Below are 16,126 nucleotides of genomic sequence, written 5' to 3' on the forward strand. Positions count from 1 at the left end.
TATTTGTAGAAAGGAGGCACCATCTTCATTCCCATCCAGTCAGCTCAGGTTTTCTCTCTCTTGTCCCTTAAATCCCCTCTATTTTGCACACGGAGCAGTGGGAAGTGAGAAGGTAGATGGGTTGCTGTGGGCCCGCGTGATTGAGAGAGGTGGAAACGCGGTGAGAGAAGAACCTGGGAACTGTGCTATCTAGTGGGATTATGTACTGGTTCAGAACTGAGATTCAGGCTCTAATCCTATGGCTCTTCTTTAGGAAGACCTCATAAGGTCTTCAGGGTCAGACAGTCTTTCCCCTGGGTCCCCTGTGAACACCACAGCATAAACATACCTCACTTTATAAAGGAGGCCACTGTGGCTCAGAAGATGAGCCATGGCTGTAGATATGGCCACAGCCATGGACAAGACAGAGGTGGAGACAAAAACTCTATCCACCTCTCCTGTATCCCCATCCACTGAGCATCCTGTCCTTTGCTTGGTTAGCGCCAACGTCCAAAACAACGCCAAGGAAAAAGGACCCAAGCAGCCAGTAAGATTCAGGCCTTGTGGCGCGGATTCCTGGTGAGGCAAACTCTGCTGACTGCTGCCCTCAATGCCTGGGTGATTCAGTGCTGGTGGAGGAACATCCTGCACAGGCAGCTTCTTAAACGGCGGCTGGTGCTGCTGAGGATATACGTCATTGAGGAAGAGGCGGCAGTCAGGCTCCAGGCCTGGGTTCGCATGTGGCAGTGCCGTCGTTATTTCAGTCAAATGTGCAACGCGCTCTGTGTGGTCCAGTCCCTCGAGAGCCACATTACCTTCCGGAACGATGACATCTTTCAGGTTCAATATGAAGTTGTTTCCAAGCAGCCTGAGTTCCACATTGAAATCCTATCCCTCTAAAGGCCTGCAGCACAAAGAATTGGCTCCAGTGCCTCAATAAATACCTAACCTGGTTTGGTGAGTCTCAGTGATTGTCGTGCCATAGGGCACCCCCACCCCAAGGATTCAGACTACATCTCTTCCTCTCCTTAAGAGAAGACCTTCCCCATCCCCACAGAGCCTGGTACCTCCAAACCAAGAAATGAGGCTCAAGATGTCTGTATCCACGCAGAGCCAGGCATCCCACTACACAACCCTGGGACCATCCCTGTCTTTTGAAGTTGGAATAAAGGGACTAAGCTTCACGTTCCTAACGCAACATATGAGAAATGCGGTTTCTCTGCCTACTGCTGAGAACTTGGCATAGTCATTATAACCACCCCCTCATAGCACAGAAATAATACATTTACCACTCCAGCTCCAATTTTTTGTTGTTTTCTTGCCTCCTCTCTTCTAGGAGAAAGGTCAGAATATTTGGGCCTGTAAAGCAAGGTTGTTGCAATAGACTAAACATTAAGCCCAACATATTATCTGGCCCTTGCTAACTGTTACACACTAGGCAAGTATCTTCTAAAATCTAATTAGAACTCCTGAGAGACAGACATAACAATTGCACTCTCGGCCACACCATTCATGCTCTTGCCCCTCAGTATCCTCGACAGCTTTGGCCCCGTGATCTTCTCTCTCCATCTTTGAACGAGCCTCGCTCTATCCTGCTTCATCCCTACACCAGATGAGCAAAAAGGAAAGTCCTGTTAGCTAGGAGGAAAGCATTTGTCAGTTCCTCGAAAAGCTAAACAGAAACCACATGTGATAGTGCAATGCCAGTGTTTGCAAGGCTGAGTCAGGGAGTCCAAACGGGACTACATGGAGAAGCTTTATCAAAAAGTGGGGAGGGTAGGCTGGTGACATGGCTTAGTAGATAAAGGCACTTGCCTCCAAGCCTGAAGACCTGAGCTCAATTCCCAGAATCCACATGTCGGAAGAAGAGAACTGACTCCCATAGGTTGCCCTCTGAGAGGCAGACTGGAGGAAAAGGTAGAGGAAGGAATACAGGAGGGATAACTAATGGAAGCCTACTACTGAAGAAGCGTCCTGAAATCTATACATACACATATACATATACACACACATATACATACATATACATATATAAAGAGTTTAAATAGAATTACCCCATTCCAGGGCAAAAATGCCCCACCAAGACACAACAGGATAAAAAAAAGCCCAATGCTAGCAATGGGTCACATCTTTTGAAGTTGTTGGCAATGAGTCACACGGGCCCCCAGATATCTCAGGATCTCACCAACGCTCTTGGTTACCTCCAGAACTGCCGGTAAGACGGGAGGAAAGCTACCACACACTTGAGTCATAGAAGAAGGAACTATCAGGTTGCTACTCACAAGCAAGCATCCCCCACACCGTCCAGCTTTCACGGAGCTGGAAGATGCTGCGCACACACCAGAGGACAGAAGGAACCACCATTCTCACCTAGTCTCTGACCCTGTGAGCTACAACAATGACTGGTCCTTCCAGAGATGCCCGTCATGAGTGGGCAGCCACTTCCGTACTGAATTTAAGGCCCACTTCACAAGTTGAATCACATACCTGGCATTATTACTGGGGCCCTGAACCTAGGGCTAGACAATTCATAGTCCCTGTAGGCAAACCTACCCCTATGACTCTGGTCAATAGACACAGTTTTAAACTGACCCCACATGGCTTGTGGTTATATCCCTAGACTAGTGTATCTATCAGTCCTCATCGGAAAAGCCTCTTTTGGCAGTAGATACCAATTAACACGGAGTTCTAAAACTGGGCAAGGCACAGAGAACACCTGAAGAAGGCTCCGCCCTGTTTATAACTTCTATTGCATAGCCCCTCCTCCCAAGGCTCGGGGATTACTGTTCAAGGAGGACAAAAGGATTACAAGACTCGGAGGTGATGCCTGACTACCCGGAAATAGTGCTTCTGGACATAGCAAGGCACTTCACACATGAATTCAGAGCAGCTGAGACAGTGTGTACAAAACCTGCGTAAGCCCCCGTCGGACAAAATTCCAGCATGCAAAGAAGCTGTGGGCATGAAGTTCCACCCGTGGCTAAAGAGAGCTCATCAGCAATTGTTAGTGCCTGGGAGGGCGAGCTTGTGTTTAAGGTGTGGCCTGGTGAGCTGACTATGCTCCAGCGAAGGCCACACACACAGCAGCACAGATTGTACTGGATGGGGGGGCGGGGAGGACATAGTTGAGTCAGTTGAAAGTGAGGGTGGATTTAGGAGGAGGGAGGAGGTGAATATGATCAAAATATGTGGTCCACAATTCTTAGAAAAACATGTAAGAATGAGGGGGAAAGGTTGCTGTCTGACCTCCACATACACACTGTGGCACGTGTGCACACATTCACACAGAAAGAGAAGAGGGGGAGGGGGAAGGACAAATGTGGAAAACAGAAGTTCTGCGACATAAGCCGACTTGGAAAACATTATGTGAAGTGAAAGACAGACATATTGCAGAGTTATATAAAATTTATATAAAATGCCCAAGAGAGGTAATAAATAAACTAGTAGCTGCTAGCATCAGCAGGAGAGAAGCGGCTGCTACAGGCTTGCTGCTGGCGGCGACTCCTGCTTTCCTGTTGACTGATGAAAATATCGCAGAAGGAGAGCACAGCCATGGTCACTGTGTTCGTTACTTTTCTGTTGGAATAAAACACAATGATCCAAAGCCACTTACGGAAAAAAGAGTGTGTTTGGGTTTACAGTTCCAGAGGGATTAAGGTCCAGAGTGTCACGGAGGAAGCATGGCATCAAGTGGCAAGCACCGTGGCGGGAGCAGGAAGCTGAAAATCTCATCTTTCACCGCCAAGAGGAAGCGGAGGGAGCAAGCTGAAAGTGAGGTGAGGCTGTAGACTCTCAACCCAATGTGTGGTCTGAATGAGAATGGCCCCATAGGCTCATGTGTTTGAATGCTTGGTCCCCAGCCAATAGAACTGTCTGAGAAGGATAAGGAGGAGGGACTTAGTTGGAGGAGGTGCGTTTCCCAGTTAGCTCTCTTTCTCTGCATCGTGCTAGCGGACCGGATGTGAGCTCTCAGTGGCTGATACCAATGCCAAGCCTGCCTGCCTGCTGCTGTGCTCCCCATTATGATGAACACGGACTGTAGCCCTCTGGAACTGTGATTCCCAGTTAAATACTTTGCTTTATAAGTTGTCTTGGTCATGGTGTTTTGTCATGGCAATAGAAAAGTAACCAAGATACTCACTCTCCGGTAAAGCAAAGATAAAAACTCTCCCTAACATAAAGAAAGTGGAGGAAAGAGGAAGAGAACTCAGTGCAAGCCTTGGAAGGCAGAAGGTCCCAAGGGTACTGAGAAAAGATAAAACTGCACACAGAGATGCTGCATGTTGTATTTAACCTATTTCAGATCACTGAAGGTCCAAACGTTACCTCTCTTGCCAACCATACTAAGTCTTGCCAAATTTACACACCTTGCCCATATGAAGATTTGGGGGAAATGATTAATCGTTCTTCATATTCTCATGGGCTTTGATGATAAGAACCTTTACTGAATCCAGGTTGTACCATTTTTCATATTCTTTCTGAGCAAGATGATATTCTAATGATTGATCCAATAAACTTCTTCATCCCTCAGTATGGGACCAGAGAGATGGTTCATTGGGTAAAATCATTTGCTGCCAAGCCTGTCAACCCAAGTTCAATCCCAAGACTCACGTGGTGGAAGGGAAGAACTGATTCCTGCAAACTGTCCTCTAATCTACACACATAAACACAGACACACACACAAACTTTGGAAGATAAAGACAATACAATAATACACGGTAGTAGAAAAAAATACACAGTAGTAGAATCCATTACTTTGTATACTAACTTTAAAAGTCAATTTTTTAAGCAAGAAAATTTATTTTTTTTCTTTTGGAAGTTGTTTTCTTAATGACATAGCCTCTAAAACTCTTAGTGTACACACTAAGTTGCAGTTAAAAACACCATCAGGGGCTGGGAAATGCAGCTCAGTGAGGAAATGCATTCCCAGCACAAGAGCTCTGTCCTCAGCAACACATGAAAAACAACCCTCAGGGCAGACCTCATTGATAGATACTAGTTTAGTTAAATTAGAACAGGGGGCACTGGAGGGATGGCTCAGTGCTTAAGAGCGTATACTACTCTTGCAGAAGACTGGAGTTAGGTGCCTGGTGCCCGTGTCCGGAGGCTTAGAGCCCTCTGTTACCCCAGTTCTGAGAGATCTGACACTCTTCTGGCCTCTGTTGGAACAGCACGCACATAAACACATGATTAAAAATAAAATAAACCTTTAAAACTTTTTTAAAAATTGGAAGCCAGGTTGGGGGGGAGGGGCACATCTTTAATCCCATCACTTAGGAGGCAGAAGCAAGCCGAGATCTCTGAGTTTGAAGCCAGCCTGGTCTACATAGTGAGTTCCAGGACAGCCAGGGCTACACAGAGAAACTCTGTCTCAAAAAAACTAAATAAATAAATAAAGTAAAAAGTTAGAGCATAAATAACAGAGAAAACTCAGGGCTAAGAATGATTTTTACTAGTCAGTTACTCTATAATACTCTCTAAAGCTGTATAAATGCTACTTCTATTGTAACGCAGAGAGGAATGAACTCTCATCTTCAGCGGTAGCCATACCATGAGGCTTTTTAGAAAAGTGAAGGTATTCAAACCAGGCTCATGCTCTTTGGTTCTTGCAGGATGGTATGCCTCAAGAAGTAACCTCGTTAATCCTTCCTCTAAAGGAAGGAATTGGTGTTTTCACTTAGGTACCTTTTTGTTTGTGTGTATGCAGACATTGCACACACGTGTGGATGGGAACCAGAAGCCAACAGTAGGGAGCCTCATCACTCTCCACCTTTTATTTTTGAGATGGGTCTCTCGATGAACATGAGGCTCATACATTGACTAAACAGACTGGCCGATGAGCTCCAGGGACCCACCTACCTCTGCTGTCCCAGCACTAGGGTTACAGACACGCCCACCAGCCCCACATGTGTGATCTCTGCCTCCTATCTCATTATCCCTGGAACTGCAGGCACACACCACCACAGCTGGCTTTCATTTATGGGAGTTGGGGTTCTCATACTTGTGACACCAATGCTTACTGACTGAGTTGTCTCCAAAGCCCCAAGCATGAGTTGTCTATATCATGGCTTCTTCTTGTGATGCTAGTATCTTTGGCATTCTGTGCATTTTATGGCATAGCCTGGACACTGATAGAGAAAAACTTTCTGTTCCATGCACTAAGGGTACCCAGAAAGGGGCCCTTTTTTTGTATAGGTAAAATGCATATTGTTATATAGTTATAAAGCTGCATTATAGTATTCTAGAAATGGTCTATTGCATGTATTTTTATCTATATTATAAATATTTTATACCGCTGTTTGTTAAAATATTTTTTCTCCCTAAAAAATATTCAAAAATAAATATAGAACTGGGCATAGTGGTGCACACCTTTAATCCCAGCACTTGGGAGGCAGAGGCAGGTGGATGTCTGTTTGAGGCCAGCCTGGTCTACATAATGAGTTCCAGGACATACAGAGCTATATAGTGAGATTCTGTCTCAAAAAAAAAAAAATAAATGTATGTTGAGTCAGATATGGTGACACATGCCTGGAATCTTAGCATGTGGAAGGTGGGAGCAAGAGGATCAAGAGTTCAAGGTCAGCCCCAGCTACATGACCTTCTGCCTCAAAATATAAAATAAAATTAAAATTTTGACAGTCTATAAGTTAAATGATTATAGCTTATTTGTTCAGCAGAGGTATCACTCTTTGAGTTTTAGTCCAAGTTCAAGACAAGAGTGTTGACCTAGTATAGCTATAGAACTTTACTTGCCACTCTTGGACACTTTGGTAGTGTCCATCAAATAGACAAATTCAAATGCTGGGCTACCCTAGCCATGTCCCAAACTGAATAGTTGCTTCCCAGTACACATATTGAAAGCTAAACAAAGAAAAAAAGAAAAAAAAAAGCATCGGGCATGGTATTGCATATCTATAATCCTAGAACTATGGGGGTGGGAGCAGGAGAGTTACAAGTTCAAGACCAGTCTGGGCTACGTAGAGAGACCCTATTTCAGGGTTTATTTTTAGGTCTCACCATTTTAGGGTTTTAGTACATCATGGCAGGGAAGGCATGGCAGGGCTTCTCAGCTCCTGACAGGGGACTGTGTGGTAGAGGCTGCTACTATCATGCAGATCAGGAGGCGAACCACAAGGGGAATCAGGAGCCAGGCTACTTTCAAAGCTTCACTCACCCCACCAAGCTGCTTCCTCCAGCTAAGACCCAGCCCCTAACAAAGTCGCAGCCTTTCAAAAGAGCTCTGCCAGCTGGGGACCGAGCATTCAAAATATGATCCTGTGGGAGACATTTCAAACGGAGCCATGGTATTCCCCTTTCATATTTCCATCCGGCTGCAGACTACACACAAGAGGACATCAGCCCAGTTATGATCCCAGCAAAACCTCCATAGATGTTTTAAAAACTTTCATCTGGAATGGTACCAAGAAGCTCAATCACTCCTTATTAAATAATTAAATAGCAGCATCAACTTTTTTTTGCAGTGAGGAGATAATTTTAACTGCTTTGTGTGCTTTTTTCCATCTCTTTCTATTTTTTGGAGCTTTATCTGATATTAGAATTCTTTCTCAAGTTCCTGAAATGACATTTCACCCTTAATACAATATTTCTAAAACTGAGAGCTTTTTTTAATTCAGCATTTCAAAACATAATGGAAATGTTCTCGGCATTTAAAAAAAGATCTCAACTAAAATGCATACACAAAAGACCCCGAACAGACAAAACATGCTGTGAAAGAAGATGCTGTAGGCACACACACTCAGAGTTTAAAAATTGGGGTCGGGAGGGGAGAAAATTAAAAGTAAGAAAAACCTAAAAAGACATTTTCTTCCAAAGAAAACACAGCTGGCCAGCAGGTCCATGAAAAGGTAGCTAACATCACTGGCCATCTGGGAAACCGAGATCAAAATCGCAGTGAGCCATCACCTGACATCTGTTAGGATGGTTATCATCCAAAGACAAGGGGGGGGGAAGTGTGGGCAAGGGTGTAGAGAAAAATTGGGACAGCCATATGGGAAACAATATGGAAGATCCTTTATAAAAATCAAAATAGAACTACCATATGACCCAAAACCAGGCTTCAGGGGACATATCCAGAGGAAGGGAGTGTCCTGAAGAGAGGACTTCACTGCCATGTACCTGATGGGATCCTCCTGGCTGTATCGCCCAAGCAGTGAGATTACAGGTGTATCATCATCCTGGCTTGGCTATGTCTGTGACAGGGCTCCAAACGCAGTTCGTTCCTGCTTGTGCATGTATTAGTCTACCCACAGAATGACAGAAAATGTTCCACAAATCTTAGATCTGACCATGAACTTGTGTCTAGTCTATAACAACTCATAATTACCAAAGTTCAGCCCTGCACAACAGCTATGGACTGCCGGGAGGACCTGGGCCAGGGCTGCCAGAGAGCAGCATGCTCGTTCAGTCCCTGCATCTCTCTGCAGAAGCTGCTGGGTAAGGTGGCTTTAAGCACAGTGATGCTCAAATGCTTGAGAGAACCAAATTATGAAAGATGACTGTGGTGGCTTGAATAGGGACGTCCCCTGTAGGCTCCTGTATTTCAATGCTTAGGGAGTGGCACTGTTTGAAAGGAGTTGTGGGCGTGGCCTTGTTGGGGTAGGTGTGGCCTTGATGGAGGAAGAATGTCACTGGGGTGGTCTTTGAGGTTTCAGAAGCTCAAGCCAGGCCCAGTGGTTCCCTCCCTCCCTCTTCCTGCTGCCTGCGGATCCAGATGTGGACTGCCCTTTTCTTCAGCACCATGTCTGCCTTTGTGCCTCTGTGCACCACTGACCTGATAACAGACTAAACTTCTGAAACTGTAAGCAAGCCCCAACTCGTTGCTTTCTTTTACAAGAGGTGCCATGGCCATGGCGTCTCTGCACAGCCATAGAACACAGATCATGAAGAATCTGGCTGTTAGGGACTTCTAAACAAGCCCCAAGGATGCTGCTCATGCACTTGGCAAGAGTATACCTAGCAAATCCCACTGAAGAGGCTCCTTGATAACTGTCAACCTCATCTGCTTTCTCCCAGGTGCCACTGCACACATGCTGTGCATCTGTGTGGAAGTGTGTGCTCAGGGGCAGCATTTTTTGGCAAGCTTGAGACTCTCTGCTGTGTGAGGCTGGGTCAGGCAGTGATCCCATTACACCATGATCCTGACCTTTGGAAAATCTCTAGTCTTCGTGTTCCTCCTCATTTTCCAGTGGGAAAAGTCCTAACGAATTATATTGAAAACCCAGACCTAAAACTGGAAACAAATTTTAAAAACCCATTCATGTTTTGAGTAGTTTTAAACAGTTTCTTCATGAGAAAAGGAAAACCTAAACTCTTATGAAAAGAGTGGAGAGCCAAACAGGATGAAGGAACGAGAATAAGATCCGCTGTTGCTGTCTAAGGGTTGTGTTTCACTAAGAGACTGTCTGACATCCTGATCTCAGCTCACAGGATGGAGGAGTCCGATGCCCAGGAGGACCTCACAGGCTGACTCCTGACAGGTGGAGGAGTCTGATGCCCAGGAGGACCTCCATAGATTGACCCTTGACAGGATAGAGGCAAGAAGATTTCAACATACCTGCCCCCAACAAAATGGAGGAGTCCGATGCCCAGGAGGACCTCACAGGCTGACTCCTGACAGGATGGAGGAGTCCTTTTCCACACTGAGAATGACAGTCTGGAGTCCAGCTTTACAACAGAATTCATCCCTTCCCTTTTGCCCCTCCCCTTCTGCCTCGACTTCTCTTGCTGTCTCTACCTGCTCTCCCCTGCCCCCAAACTACTGTGACTTTAAGGAAATCTCATAAGGCCCACCCCTAGATGGACAGCTATAGGCAATTAATGACAGCAAGGGGAAATTAGTCTTCCTCAGGGAAAAGCTCCCCAATTGGCCATCCAATAATAAGTGCTCAGCCAGGAAAACCGTACATACAAACGATACTAAATGGTCTCAGTGTTTATGAATGTGTATGCGTGATGTGTGTATGTGTGTAACAAAGGAAAAGAAGCCACAAATTTGAGAGGGCGCAGGGCTAGGAGGATATAGGAAGGGTGGGAGGGAAAGAGAAGGGAGAGGATGTAATACCTGTATTACGTGTCTGGAATTTTAAAGATTTTTAATTTTAGAAAGGGGACAAAGAAAATGCTCTGGAAGAGCCTTTGGGCTACTGGGGGTCCCTGGCTCAGTTGCTCTACAGAATCACTAAATATGCCAGCAATTTTTTTTAATTCTTTATAGTTCTTAATTTCTAAAGCCTGTTTTCTGTGCTTTGACAACACTATTTTTTTAAATGTGATTATTTCCTTTAAAGTGTCCATGGGACTATTGGACGAATCGGGTTCCTAACTCTTCTGTGCTGCTATTTGCCATTTATGTTTTAAGCTTTAATTTAAATTTGATTCATACATTATTATTTTAGGTGTGTGTGGGATGTTGTCGGGGTGTGTGAGGTGTCCACAGCCAGCCTTCTGGCTTGAGGTCAGAAGACGGCCTCCAGAGTTGGGGAATCAGTTCTCTGCTGCCACCTTGTGGGTTCAGGGATGAAGTGCAGCTCACCAGCTCTGTACAGTGCCTCTACCCTCAGCCATCTAATTGATCCTATGTTACCGTGTTTTCTAGTTATTTTAATCACCTCTTAGAAGATTCTAATGAATAAAATAGGAAAGGTCTAAAAAGACACTTCTCCAAAGACACACAAATGGCCAATAAGCACACAAAGTATATTTAACATCATCAGTTCCAAAAGAGTTAAAACATAGGGCTGGAGAAATGGCTTAGAGGTTAAGAGCATTGCCTTCTCTTCCAAAGGTCCTGAGTTCAATTCCCAGCAACCATCTGTAATGGGGTCTGGTGCCCTCTTCTGGTCTGCAGGCATACACACAGACAGAATATTGTATACATAATAAATAAAATAAATATTTTAAAAAAGAGTTAAAACATATCAGAGGAGGCAATATGAGACTTTAGTCCCAGCACTTGGGGAGGCAGAGGCAGGCGGATCTCTGTGAGTTCAAGGCCAGCCTGGTCTACAAAGAGAATTCCAGGACATCCAGGGATACATAGTAAGAACTTGTTTTTTTAAAAAAAAAAAAGAAATACAATGGTGGCTCACAACCATCTATAATGAGATCTGGTGCCCTCTTCAGGCCTGCAGGCATATGTGCAAGCAGAATACTGTATACATAGTAGATAAATAAATCTTTAAAAAAAATTAAATACATACAGAACCTAGATTTAAAAATACACAAGCTGGGCAGTGGTGGCGCACGCCTTTAATCCCAGCACTTGGGAGGCAGAGGCAGACGGATCTCTGTGAGTTCAAGGCCAGCCTGGTCTACAAGAGCTAGTTCCAGGACAGCTAGAACTGTTACACAGAGAAACCGTGTCTCGAAAAAAAAAAACATGTGCTTGTATCAATACCTACATGTGTATTTATAAGGCTGGGAGGGTCATGAAACAAGAAAGGGAATTAATTATGAGAAGTAAAGGAGAAATTATTTAAATTTAAATTAATTCTTTGAGAATTTTATACTGTTTTCAATCATTCCCTCCCCAGCCCTTCCTCTAACTCCTCCAGATCCCCTCCATCCCCAGCTGATCTAAAACGTAATTCTAAAAAGAAAAATTAAAAACTTAAGATGACACCCCTACAGAGGATAATTTATCAAAACATCAGGCAGTAACAAGGGCTGACACAAATAAAAAAGAATAAGAGCTTACATACGCGCTAGCATAAATTTTAAGTGGTTGATCCATATGGAAAACAGGCCTCTGTTCCTCAAATGAGTCCTCAGAGTTCATCATGGGCCAGAAGTTCAAGCCCTAGCTATTGGGAAATGAAAGGGTATTCACAGAAAGTTTGTACATGGGTGGGTGTTTGCAGCGGCACCATTCCTAATAGCCCCAAGTGAAAATCAATAGCATAAATGCCCATGAAAAAGGTGTGCACGTGAACAGAACATGGCATGTCCTTGCAGTGGAATATTACTTGGCCATAGAAAATTATCAGGGACTGATGCATACTGCAACACGGGGAAACTGTGAAAACATTCAGTAAGAGAAAGAATCCAGACAAAATGGAACACACACATGATTCTAATAAGAAATACCGCAAGCCGGGCGGTGGTGGCGCACGCCTATAATCCCAGCACTCGGGAGGCAGAGTCAGGCGGATCTCTGTGAGTTCGAGGCCAGCCTGGTCTACAGAGTGAGTTCCAGGACAGGCTCCAAAACCACAGAGAAACCCTGTCTCGAAAAACAAAAAAAAAACAAAAAAAAAAAAAAAAAGAAATACCGCAGTGCTGGGCTTACAGATGTCTGCCACCAAGTCAAACTGTCCCTGTGAAATTCTTGATAAAAATTTTTATCTTTTAGGATAGTTTTTAATGAGTAACATCTGAATTTCTAAGTTTTGAGAGATTCAGATTGGACCTATCAAGTCTTGGTGCCTATTTATGGTAGAACTTTAATGGCCTTCTCCATGGGTTCTGGGTCTCTGGATTCATCTCCAGCTACTGTAAAAAGAAGCGTCTTTGATAAGGGTTGAGCGTTGCACTAATCTGTGGGTATAAAAATAAGAGTTCAGGGGGATGTTTATTAGTATGACCATTTAGCAGAAGGAGATTACCAAGTCCTCCCCTAGGGCCTAAGACCTATCCTGCTCTGAACTCTTGACCCAGTTAACAATGCCAGATATGAATTCCGTCTTGGAGAATGGGCTTAAAACCCAACCTGAAAGTGGTTGGTTATTCCCACTATTTCACTATTGCTTATCTGTGTGTGCACAGAAGGTCACTTGTTCTTGTAGCTTGCAGGGTTCACAGCCGGATAAGACTATTGATTACTTTTCTCCCCTGCTAGTGTACAGATTTTTTTTCCATTCATTCGGTGTGCATACAACCTTTGAGGATTATGAAAGCTAGCGAGAAGAATTGAAGCTTCTAGTTTTGACTACAGTGATCCTTGTACATTCGTGTTGACCAATATCCTACTCACACTAGCGAGGAAACAGTCAGCCTGGATCCCAACCAACTGCTAACAGACAGTGAAGATGTGGTGGATAGACAGAACGGAACTTTATCCAACCGTTAAAAAAAGAAAGAAAGAAATATAAGACTTACAAGTAAATAGGTGGAACTAGAAAATTCTGAGTGAAGTAAAAAGACAAATGCATGTCCTCTCTCATATGCAAATACTAGCTTTGACTCTTTAGATTTGTGGTCCCCACCCCACGCCCGCCCCTTGGAATGCCTGTAGAGGTAAGGAAGGTAGAGAGGGGCCACTGGGAGAAGGGACTTAAGAGAGGAGAGACAATAGAACATATGTGATAAGGAAGTAGAAGGGGGAGAGGCTGAGGCAAATATCTTAATCTTGTATCACAAAGCCATTGTGAATTCAGTTTCCCCTCTCTTGGGTCACTAATACCTGATGCTGGGAAGCAGGAAATGAGGGCTAATGAACCATCTAGAGGCAGGCTGGTGATGGCGCTTAAGTTTTGTGTAAGAGCCAGGACCAGACCTAGCAGGCGGTCAGGGTATGCGTGTGCATCACACGCTGGGCTTCACAGGCCTAGGGAAGGGAGGGATACTGAAGCGGTGGGCGCTTCTGACAGGGCCGTCCAGAGAAAGCCTTTACTCATGCACATGTATTCCCATTTAATCTCGGTGACAGTCCAAGAGCAGTTTGATTGTGCCTGTAATTGAAGAAGAAAATGAAATTATTCAAAAGAAGAAGCTAAAGGTAAGAGAACAAGTGAGTTGAATTACACATACAGTTAGGAGAACTCCAAGTCAGTTGTATCCATGTGCTAGGGACGTGGGATTCCACCTCATATCCATCCAAGTCTAAATGACAAGAGTCAAGTCAGTATTTGCTCATTCCCCTCTGTCTCCTTCTCCTCGGTCTGGGCTCTTGGATCTGAGTCTGACTGTGACGTGCTGACTGGAAAGAGGGAAACCATCGGAAACTGCCTGGGGCTGGAAGTCCAGAGCACCAGTACTGTGGATTAAGCAGAATGGTCTAAATACAGGCAGGTTGGTTGTAGAACAGGAAGGAAGTGCTACAAGTCACAGTGTGAAGTAAAAACACATGACTGTCACAGAGAGCAATCAGATGATGGGGGGGAGGGGTGAATCAACAAAAAAAGAAAAGAAGGAAGGAGAAGGAAAGAAGGAAGGAAGGAAGGAAGGAAGGAAGGAAGGGAAGGAAGGAAGACACCCAGGCGAAAGCATTGGGAGAGCCAATGTTCCCGAATCAGCAAGCGCTAACCGTGTGGTGTAACTACACCGAAGCTCCTCCTGTCCCCAGCACACCCTTCTGGTGACTCTGGTTTTCTCTTAATTTAGGCAGCAATGAGGTAGGCAAGAGAAGGTTGTTATTAGCCAAGGATGGAGGTACATCCCCTGTGATCCCAGCCCTTGGAAGATGGAGGCAGGAAGGAAGAACAGAAATTTAAGGTCATTCTCCACTATATAAGGAGTTCAAAGCCAGTGTAGCATACACGGGATGAAAAAGGAACAGCCAAGGCGGTGGTGGCTTATGCCTTTAATCCCAGCACTCAGGAGGCAGAGGCAGGCGGATCTCTGCGAGTTTGAGGCCAGCCTGGTCTACAGAGCAAGTTCCAGGACAGCCAAGGCTGGCTATCTCAAAAAGAAACCCTGTGTCGAAGAAGGAAAACAAGAAAAGAAAAGAGAGGAACTGAGACACTGAGAATGGGGTGATGTGCCCACAAAAGCAGGGAAGGGTCCCGACAAGGTCCGGCTCCTCATCAGAGTTCTGCTAGATCCCAGAACTCTCCAAGGAGGAGCCAGTGTTTAGAGGACAGCCCAGTGCCCTTCCAAGAATACCCTGAAAGTTGGTAGCAGGAAGGTCCTTGAGTAATCTCTCTTATCTCTGTCTAGAAAAAGTTAAAGAAGAAAAAAACTAAAGCAGCCATTAAGCTCCAGGCCTGGTGGCGTGGCACCCTGGTGCGCAGGACCCTGCTGCATGCAGCCCTCAGAGTCTGGATCATCCAGTGCTGGTGGCGGCTGACGCTCTGCAGGATCCTGGAGAAGAAGCGGAGGAAAGCGCTGATTGACTTCTCAAACAGGGAGAGAGCGATCGTCAAGATCCAGTCGCTGATTCGGATGTGGCGCATTCACTGGCGGTACTGCCAGGTCCTCAGCGCCATCTACATCATCCAGGGCCACTGGAAATACCACAATTGCCAGTCCTGCTCCCTCCTGCGGGGCCACTGTGTGATCACGACCACTCACCTACAGTTCCACATTGAAATCATTGACCACTGAGGACTGACTAGAAGGGACGCGCAGCGTTCGGTCCCCAGTAAAGGTCTAAATGGTTGGTGTGTGTTTCTGTTCCCAGCTAATGGACGCCTTGAGACTTGGGCCTTGCTGACTTCTGTTGTCTCTCTCAGAGATGAACAGTGAGGATTTCCTGGGCTTGCATCTTGGGTTGGTAATGGTCACACGCTGCTCAGTCATCAAAGCATCAGCCAAGTCCCAACCTATGACCCAGTCAGAAGTCCAGTGCCCATTCCCAGGCCCATTCCTTTCTCCCCATCACTGACTGGAAGACTACATCCCGTGAAAACTCTTACTACCCTGTGTGCCCAGCCCGACTCTGGGGTCTGCAGTCAGGGTTGGCTGGGATCCAGAGTGCCTCTGTTTCCTTATTGGGAAGCATCTAAAGAAAATGCCGATGTCTGAATGAGGGCATCACAGTGTGGCCCCAAGGGAAGACGGGAGGTTGGCCTTAGTGCTGGGGCTGGGGCCAGGGCTGGGCATGTCAGCAGGCAGTGAGATGACCCTGACAGGTGGACAAGGACACTCTCAGAGCTAGAGCGATGGCTCAGCGGTTAAGCTGTTTTTCCAGAGGACCCAGATTTGATTCCCAGAACTCACACGGCAGTTCATACCTGCCTAAACCTCCAGTTTCAGGAGATCCAACACCTTCAGACAGACATACATGCGGGCAAAACACAAATGTGCATGAAGCCGGGCGATGGTGGCACACGCCTTTAATCCCAGCACTCGGGAGGCAGAGGCAGGCGGATCTCTGTGAGTTCGAGACCAGCCTGGTCTACAGAGCTAGTTCCAGGACAGGCTCCAAAGCCACAGAGAAACCCTGTCTCAAAAAACAAAAACAAATGTG

At 45.5% G+C, this 16,126-nt stretch overlaps 1 protein-coding gene across 1 annotated transcript; it reads left to right on the forward strand.

Moving 5' to 3' along the window:
* The first annotated feature begins 3,482 nt into the window (after window positions 1-3,482).
* LOC121464573 (IQ domain-containing protein F2-like) lies at window positions 3,483-15,450 on the forward strand. Its single transcript, XM_041677618.1, has 2 exons — window positions 3,483-3,755; window positions 14,875-15,450. Exons 1-2 carry the CDS (start codon window positions 3,660-3,662, stop codon window positions 15,259-15,261), a joined length of 483 nt encoding a protein of 160 aa, XP_041533552.1. The 5' UTR covers window positions 3,483-3,659; the 3' UTR covers window positions 15,262-15,450.
* Window positions 15,451-16,126: the final 676 nt, after the last annotated feature.

This window comes from Microtus oregoni, unplaced genomic scaffold (assembly GCF_018167655.1).
Source record: "Microtus oregoni isolate MIOR12 unplaced genomic scaffold, Mior012 000028F_ref0000031, whole genome shotgun sequence".
Classification (NCBI taxonomy): Eukaryota; Metazoa; Chordata; class Mammalia; order Rodentia; family Cricetidae; genus Microtus; species Microtus oregoni.